Source organism: Furipterus horrens, unplaced genomic scaffold (assembly GCF_987537825.1).
Source record: "Furipterus horrens unplaced genomic scaffold, mFurHor1.1.pri manual_scaffold_3, whole genome shotgun sequence".
Classification (NCBI taxonomy): Eukaryota; Metazoa; Chordata; class Mammalia; order Chiroptera; family Furipteridae; genus Furipterus; species Furipterus horrens.
In genome coordinates, this window is record NW_028327173.1 from 156,405,583 (window position 1) to 156,415,100 (window position 9,518).

The following is a 9,518-nucleotide window of genomic DNA, read 5'->3' on the forward strand; positions in this document are numbered from 1 at the left end:
TTACTGATTTTTAGGTTAGTGTGGAGGAGGAGAATGATATGAGGATGGGCACTCTGAGGTAGCTATTAGACATTCAAGAGGGAGATATCAAAGGAACAACTGGATACAGAAATCTGACATCAGGCTGAGAAAGAGCAGTTAAGGGAAGAAGAAAACCTGGATTGCCACATGAAGAAAGTATTTCTATAAAGAAGAAAGAGCAATTTTACACAAGAAAAAAGAAAAAACTGCTAGGGCAATGGCCTTGAGAAGCGGAGATGGGAACTAGGGTACATTAGTCAGGGTCTCTCACAACTTTGAGACTTTACATTTGAGGCTGAGTAATTCTTCTTATGGTGGGGTCTGTCTTGTGCACTGTATGATCTTTATCAGAGTTTCTGGCCTTTTGCCACTAGATGCCTATCCTCCCTACCAACTCTGTTACAATAAAATGTCTCCAGACATTGCCAAATGTCCCGTAGGAGGCAAGATCACCAATATAAATGGAGGAACTGGCCTTTGCTGGGAACACAATCCATCCACATAAAAGGAACAACTGAGATGCTTTGGGTAGAGTACATAATAATAACTTGGATATCTCCTTATTATGATAGATCCTCATAAGCACAATATGTACAGTCAAGGCCAGACAACCTAGGAGAAAGCTGCTCACATATCACAAAACCAGACACTACTCCTAGGAAAATGTTGGCATTTTGCCATATAACCTAAGTGCATCTTTGAACTGAGTCTAAGCCAAAACTTTCATGTGTTTTGGGGGTCCACCTATGCCCCTTTGCATAATGTCCATTCGGGTTTCCTGGGCTTTTCCTAAAATCACAGAATGCAAGTATCATGACTTAGTATGAATTAAACTAAATGTAATATTCCTGAGAGGGCTCAATTTTTAGAGAAAGGGGCCTAAAAGGAACATATCTCCAATGATCATTTAAAAGGATATTATTTATGGCTTTCAAATCATCCAATCAAATTACCACATAGTACAGTGTTTAAAGGAACCTCGTTCTTATATTCATTGATCTCTTTATACGTATGTACTTCTCTGTCAGAGGAATATAAGCTAACCACCATATTTTTTTTAGGTGTTAGGACAAGTGGAAAGGAGAGTGGTCAAGAAGCCCTTAGCAATCATGAAATGAGAAGGTTTGAAAATAAAAAGTGCAGGCAATTGATTTCACATGTTTAACTCAAGTCCCAGGGTCACATGAGCTATATCTAAGAGAAAGAAAATAGTCATACCATCTGTGTAAGTTGTACTTGCTTCCTCAATAACAGGTCCTATCCTGTAACATCATGAATTAGGGTTTCAGAGCAAAAATATAACATGAAAGAATTCCACAAACTCAAAAAGATCAAAAACCCTAAAACGTCTATGAAAATATCTGGCTTCCAAACTTGATTTATAAAAACCACCTAAGGGTACTGGGCAGAGGGGAGCAAAGGGAAAAGAAATTAGGACAACTGTAACAACATAATCAATAAAATATACTTTTAAAAAACCTACAAGTTAGAGGAGTCTTACTAAATCTGAATTACAGATATTCTCTATTATTATCCCTCTTTAAGTACTGCTTTTCTTTCTATCATAGAAGGAAGTTAAGTTGGTCAGGCATGACTTCTTTTTCCACTGTGTCACTGCAGTTGTACCCAATATCCTGTGTTCTTTTTGATGATTAAAAACTGAGACTGCCCTGATTGGTGTAGCTCTGTTGGTTGGAGCATCAGCACTAAACCAAAAGGTCACAGGTTCAATTCCCCATCAGGGCACATGTGTGGGTTGTGGGTTCAGTCCCCAGTTGGGTGCATATGAGGCAAATGATCAATATTTCTCTCACATGGATGTCTCTCTCCTTCTCTCTCCATCTTCCTTTCCCCTTCCACCAGAATCAATGAGCATGTCCTCTGATGAGGATTAAAAGAAAAAAGAAAAATAAACTAAGACTGATTTGCTCTAAAATTTTTTCAAGATCCAAGTTAAGATACTGATTATAATTCCTTAAGTCATCTTTCAAATCCCCCAAATCCTCACAGCAGAAAGTCAAGGAATAAATACATTTAGAGGGTAGAGAACCTGAATACCATCACGTTGGCCCCATCTCCCACTCCACACTGCATGTGACAGTCCTGGGCAACTAACTACCAGTAACCAGATGCGGAGGATACAATCATGAACAAAAGCTTCCTTCTTGATTGTGAGTCCAAAGACCCATTACTTCATAAACACTCTATTTGGCTTATCCCCTGAGCCAGAAAGGAGGCCAAGCTCCCTGATTGTAAAGTCTGACCAACAGTCTTGTACATACACATGGAGGGGAAATACATGTATACAACAAACTCCTGACTTATAACTTCACCATACTTTATGCTTCTGGTCCATTTTCTCTCCTGCCCCTTGGAACTCTTTAAAGAAGCTGATATAATGCTCATTTGAGGTCTGAATATGTATAGAGAACCTAATTTACAGATGAAATACCTAAAACAGTTTAAGCGATTTAACCAAGGTCACATAAGTAGTGGGTCTCTGGGGAAGTGCTATTTGGGACTATACCAGAGTTTCTGGGTAGCTGCTAGAAGTCTTCTCATTATAAGTAGGAAGGCTAATTAACAATCTATAGGAGGACGAAAGAAAGACTGTATATAACCTCATATACAGGGTGGGGTAAAAGTAGGTTTACTGTTGTTCCTACAGAAAATAATTAATAAATAAAATAAACTGTTTCGCATACTCACAATTGTAAACCTACTTTTGCCTCATCTTGTACACCTACATGCTGATATCAAACAGAAACCCACAAACTCTAAAAACATATCAATTTAAATAAACAAGAAGCTACTCTCCAAGAAAAAAACAGGCCAATTTTTCTTGGAAAACAATCCCATTCTAAGTTCTTGACTTCTGTCTTCCCCTTCACTCTCAGCATAGGCTATCAATAAGTGTAAGTTGTGACACCTATTGATAACCAGCCACTACAGAAGCATTTTTCTGTCCAACTCCCCAACTTCCCTGGCCAAAAGTGATCTATTAGTCCTCCTGAATTACCACCGGAATTTAAGTGCCTCACAATACCACACAGCTGCCCTACTGTGGTTAAGTACAGGTCTTAACTCTCCTAGTATATTACCAGGTTCCTGCACTTCTTCAATAAATTTCCTGAATTCAGGACTAAGTTATTTTTGTTCCTTTTATTTTTCTAATCTCCACAGAGCTTCGCACACCTATGAGTTCAACAAACATTTCTTAAATGTATAAACAGGCTGATCATTTTCAAAGTTAGGTTTTGCCATCATTCTAAGACTGGAATGTTATTATACTATAATAGAATTAAAATATATCTAAATGCCAGGAAAAGAGGTAATATAACATTATTGTCTAACTTTCAATGTTTTTTATTCATTACTAACCTGGTGACTTTAAGGAAAAAAAAAACCCAACAATAAAAGAAATGTCAGAATACAGATAAGTTTCCTAAACACTATGAATGTTTGCAAATTATATTTTCAGCATTCTAAGGGTGTTTGCTATTTAATAAAGAAGTTTTTTTTTCTCAAAGCACTTTTGTGAAGGAATTTATCCTTTACATCACACCATTATACCCAATAACTTATCCTTTAATCACACCATTCCTTTGCTTTGTTGTTTTTGCCATCCAGAAAGGCCTAATACCACTGTCTTTCCAAATGTCAGTCTTCTGTGAAATATTTTATCTTCGCAACTACATGCAATCTCTTTCATCTGCCTTACATTTTAATTATGAACATCCTTTTTTAAATCTTTGCCAGTATATTATAAGCTTCCTGAGAGTAGAAATGACTTGTTAATTTTTGTAAACTTTTGATCAATGTGTTGACTTCACATCAGATTGGAATAACATCAACGGCCCCTATCTGCCTTAAAATACAGTCTGCACCCCTTAAACGCCAAATGGTAAAAAAATTTTACATTAGATTAATTATCATTATGTACCATCATTATTTTAATGAATAACTAAGGACTGTTTTTTCAGGAAAGTAATAACATGAATAAGGAGAAATTTATACTATCTGTTGCATTAAGCCTTGAAACATTCACTTATCTGTAAGAATGTAACTGAAACTGTCTCAATGACAGAATAAAATACAACAAAGTTCATACAGAGTAGATGATCATCTCCTTGGGCTATCTGGGACCTGACTTCTGTAGAATAACAGTATTCCCAAAACTTAGATCTACACTGAAAAGAAAAGAATGGTCAAAAGGTGATACATACACTATAAAATCACAATTGTTTTTTAAAAAACTGCTAACTGCCAAAACACAAGTGAAAACCATCATAGCTCACATGTTAGCACTAACATATACACATCATTAAACTGTCCACTACAAACTGCACCATGCCACTGGGCCACAGTGACATAACCAAGGAGTCACTCACAATCCAATCACACCACCCACCAGGCACAGTGCCATATATAAAACACTTTTTCAATTACGAATGTCATAAACACTTCAAAATCTGTTTAGAACAGTCCCTTTTCCAAAATTTTCCATTTACAGACTTATAAATAAATGATCCGCCCCATTTTGAAATGGGAATCAGGTTATCATTGGCTAAGAACCACTGGCTAGCTGCAGGACAGTCTTTCCTTCTACAAGAGCAAGAACTGACCGGAAAGAAACATACAACAGAAAAAAGCCCACCAGATGAGAAGTCACAAGACATCCATTCCAGTCCTGGCTGGTCACCTTTTCAGTCATCTGACCCAGAACTAAAGTTTCACCATCTGATTGCTATACAAATTATGTACCATATTAATATAGACATTCAAATAATTGTTAGTTAATTCTAAAGTGCTTAAAAACAGCTTTTCCTCATTTCTTTTCAAGCAAATCTTTTCCTCATAGAGTCCAAAAGGTCATATCTAGTCCAAAGCAAAATTATAACTGAATCAGTGTACTCAAACTGAGATATTAATATGAGAATGGGTTTATAATGCCAAAGGGCCAAACAATCAGTGTCACAGGCTGGCATCCTAAACTAGGTAATTTTTGAGTTATACATGGGAAATTAAAGTCAGAATTCTCTCATTGCAACATAAAAATGTAGGCTAGAATAAGAAGATTAGTATGTCTACAGCAGTAGGACCAAGACTGTAGTATATATAATGAAATATAAAGTCAAAGATGGAAGAAGAATATCTGACAAGTTTAAATTTCATACATAGCTACTAGGAACAACCACATATTCCGGAGCCCAGAATATGGTGAAATGGTATTGGAAGAAAGTTATCCCGGCAGCTGTGTAAAGGATTAAGTGAAGTGATCAGAGTGTCATGAAAACCAGTTTGGAAGCTGTCCCATTAAATAATACAAATAAGGTTCTACAATAAGGTGGTTACTAAGGACATGAAACGGGGTAAATCTGAGACACCTCAGAGAGTCAGCTAGACTTGGTCACAGGTTTGAACTAGGAAGGTGGAAAAAGATATGAAAATGATTCCAAGAACCTGGTCATGGGTGGCCTCCAGCATAACCACACCTGTGCAGCACTCAGTGCTTGCACTGGCTTTTCCAGACGGCATCCGAACCCATTTGAGCGCTATATACCAGTCCCGCAGTGAGACACGGTTCCACTTCAGATGAAAACAGAAAATTACTGCCACCACAACAGTGTGGAAATACCCCATAACCCATGGTTCCAGATATGTTTCTTCATGGAGGAAGTCTGCTCTTCTAAATCTGAGGATCTTCTTCCCCACCTGCATAATTGGGGGAGAGGGAAATTTCTTCTCTGTGCCCCAAATATCCTCTACACACTTCAAGTTCAAGCTCAATATTAGATGGATCTTTTAGGTCACAAAACACAGATGATAGATAAAGGTATTACGATATAAGTTAGGCAAATGATATTTTCATTCTCAACTGGAACAAAGCCAAGTTAATTACATTTAAAATTAAAATGGCCCAAAAGCAATCCTATAGTTATTTTTAATGTATCACAATGACAGTAAATTCTGTTCCAGAATGCACTGTGCTACATAATGATTGTGCAGTTTTGCTGGAGCTTTTCTTATTTCTGCAGCTTTAAAAACATGCTGTTGGAAAGCAGGCATCAGATCAAAGTGTTTCCCTGTCGAAAAAGCATACCATTATGCTGTTTCCAATTTTATCAAGAAGTAGTTCATCAATGACAACGTGTATTTCATCAAGGTCTCATTGTCTACAGTTCCTTCTAAAGAGGACCATGTATAAATTTAATACAAAAAAAACTCAGGCTAATCCATGGGAGCCTATGGGTGAAACCTCTAGAGCTCGGTTTGAATCAGTTACACTAACAACATCCCATTCTCAAAAAAGATTGATCTATCCATGCTGCCTGAGAAACATACCTGTTTCATTTATATTTTAAAAAGGTTCTAACACGTTATTGTTTACATACTTTACTCGCACCAACAAAAAAGGCACTGTCATAAAATTTCACATTGCCTTAGCTTAAAAACAAACCAGCCTACCTTGCAAACGGATTAAAATATTACCTAGGAAGGTTACCAGCCTGTGATCTCGTGATAAATGAGAACCCTCCAGGCCAATGTCACGCGAACATTTCCATTCTAAATTTGTCAGGGGCAGAGAATGAATTTTTCTGTTTTCTTGTTGTAATTAATTAAGATTCTGCATATCAAGAGATAGAGGGTTGGGTCGGGTTTAAAGCCACAGGCTCCAACGTCTCCTCGCTACCCTAACACAGCGGCCAGGGCAGCCGAGCGCAGCAGTATCGCCTCCACGCTCCGCGAGGCGTCTAAGTCTCTTGGCCTCCACGCCCAGAGCAGGTGCGAAGCTGGCGCTCTGGGGTTTCAGCGGTTACAATCATCTTCCCGCAGACCCCGGGCCGCCCTAGGAGAGGAACCTTCCCGTCTGGTCACCCCTGGGGCCTGCTTGCTGAGTGCGGACAGCAGGGGCGGGGACGGGTAGATTCCTAATCCTTTCCCCTGAAGGGTAATTTCCTACAGCAGCCTCAGGACTCACAGTCCCTGTCCCCTCCCCGCCTGATGGGGCTACAGTTAATGGGCGGGTGGAGCTCATTAACACCTCGCAGCCCACCCCACCTCCCACCGGAGAAGTGTGGGACCCGGACAGAGGGTTTCAGACCTCAGGCCCGGACCCCGGTCTCTCCCCATCAGGCTCCCGGACGCCGCTCACCGTGAAGGGGACATCCCCGACGCTGCCCACGGAGTAGCAGTTGTCTCCAGGGTTGACAGCGCCGGTGAGGACCTGATGCAGATGCATGTCCGGAGCCCGGGCTGGCCAGGAGAACACACCGGAGGCTTGATGACCCCCGCGTCGGGCCCTTCTCCGGCCGTAAGAGCGCTTCCTCCTCCGTCTCTCTTGGGACCCACCCCACGGCGGCCCAAGCTTATCGCCTCACTCCCCTTTCGCCTTCCCCCTGCCCTGTCCCTGCCATGAGAGCTCCTCAGCCGCCGACACCACCCGGATCGCAGCTCGGCTGCGGAAATGCCCGGATGCGCCCACTGCCTGCTGCACCGGCGCACAAATGCGGGAGGAGGGCACCGGTGCGTGTGAAGCAGTGGAGAGCCGGAGGGAACGCGCGAGCCAGGCGCGTGCAGGAAGAGGCGCTCCACCCTAGGGAGATGGGCGCGACGGTCAAGTGGGAGGGTAAACCCCTCCTCCAGCCGCTAAGCTCTTAGCTCAGCCCTCCTCCCCAGCTCTGCGTTTGCGCGTGCGCGCTCAGTGGTTTCCAAGGCAATTGCGCTCGCCGTGCGGATCCTCGGCCCGGGATTGCGCGCGCAGACGTGCGGGAGTTCCCTCGGAGCCTCGGGTCTGCGGCCGCTGGGGGGCGGGGGCTGGACAAGCGCGGGACGGAGGCCGTTCGGGGCCACGCAGCTCTCCGACTCTGGGGAAACACCACCGAGTATGTTTTGCTGTGTTTCATCCACTCCGATGTACACTGTGTGTTGGTCAGTTCAGTTGACCTCAGAAGGATGTCCACCACCGGGAAATTCCACCTCGGGAAACCTTAGATCCCTAAGGGCTTTTTCAAAGTACAGTGCGTTAAGATATTTTATTTTAAATAAATAAAGGCAATTTGAAACTGGAGATGCCGTACTCCCCTGACAGCAAATTATTTTGCTCCCACCTTTTGTCACTTTTTCGAGACAGAGAAAGGGGCCCTCTAGGGACGGGTGATTCCTCTAGACTTTTTTTTTTTTTCATGCGTGATGTCATGGATTCGCAGAATCGCCTGATTTTTCCTGTCTGCTGAACTTTGAGTGGTTGACACAGGAATCGGATCCTGGCTGCAGGTCAATTCATCACAATTTTTTTATCCTATACTGTAAGTCACTGGCACAAAGAAGTAGAAGAGATAACATGGCACAACTATCTACAAAACCAGGCAGAACGCCAGATGTTATCATTGAGACACAACAGTCTTTGCACCACAGAAAAGAAATACTTTTGACAGGCTGTGTTAGAGGAACAAAGATTAGATTGATGTTTGAGGTAGGGAAAGGAAATGATAGTTAAGAAGATAAAGGTATCCAAGAGTTAGCTTGTGGCCTGCCTGAAAGTGGAGAGTGTTGAATGCTCCATAAAGAAGCTTAGATTTCGTTCTGCATGCTTATACAATCAAAACTGCTTTAGGAAGATGACTTTGCAGCACATTTAGGAGGGCAGTGAAGACTGGAGGCAAAGGCCTGGCAGGAGCTGGTCATCTGTTCAGTGAAAAGGAGAAGGAGTCAAAAAATAATCCTGATGACATGGGGCATTTTCCTTTTCATTGAGTGGCATAACTGTTCCCCGAGTCACCCAGCCTAGAAACCACAGAGCCACTTTTGGCTCCTTTCTCTCTCTTGACCATCTAACGATCCCTTTTCAAAGTCTAATTCATGCCTCTCATGATCCCCACTGGCATTACCTTCATTTAAGACCTCATCATTTCTCATTTAATTACCATATAGCCTCCTAACTAGTTTGCCTTCCATTTCTTGCTCTCCAATTCATCCACCACACTGCAGCCAGAGAAACCTTTTAAAGGAAAAACTCCTATGCTTAAAATCCCCACTCCCTACAGGTTAAAATCTGAACTCCTTAGCTTGGATGACAAACCTGTTCATTCTGGTTTCTACCTAATCTTGTCCTCTACAGCTGCTCCCTCACTACCACTACGCTCCCCCCCCTCTAAGCTATTTGCTATTTCCAGAACATACTGTGTTCTCTTGTGCTTCCTTGTCCTGGTTCATGCTCTTTGCTCTGTCTGGAATGCCCTTCCTCTGCTTCTGGACCTGACAAATCACAATTTAGTTTAAAAGACACCTATTTAGTAAAGCCTTTTTTGTCTACCTCCAAACACCTTGAGGCTTCCTTCTATTGAAATACATGTATCACATAGCAATGTAAGTACTGGTTTGTGGCTGCTTCTTCTACTAGGGTTTTAGATATCTCAAGTCAGGATCAGTATCTTATTTTCCTGTTAACCCAGTGCCTGAATCATAGTACTTTATTTGCTGATATACAAGACTTG

The 9,518-nt window shown here is 41.7% G+C and overlaps 1 protein-coding gene across 2 annotated transcripts in view; it reads right to left on the reverse strand.

Moving 5' to 3' along the window:
• Positions 1–7,408, reverse strand: part of DMXL2 (Dmx like 2) — a 126,687-nt gene extending 119,279 nt beyond the window's left edge. For both annotated transcript variants that reach the window (XM_090270601.1, XM_090270600.1), the window contains exon 1: positions 7,178–7,408. In XM_090270601.1, the coding sequence (XP_090126727.1) occupies positions 7,178–7,264 (87 nt within the window). In that variant the 5' untranslated portion in view covers positions 7,265–7,408. The remainder of the gene's footprint in view (positions 1–7,177) is intronic.
• Positions 7,409–9,518: the final 2,110 nt, after the last annotated feature.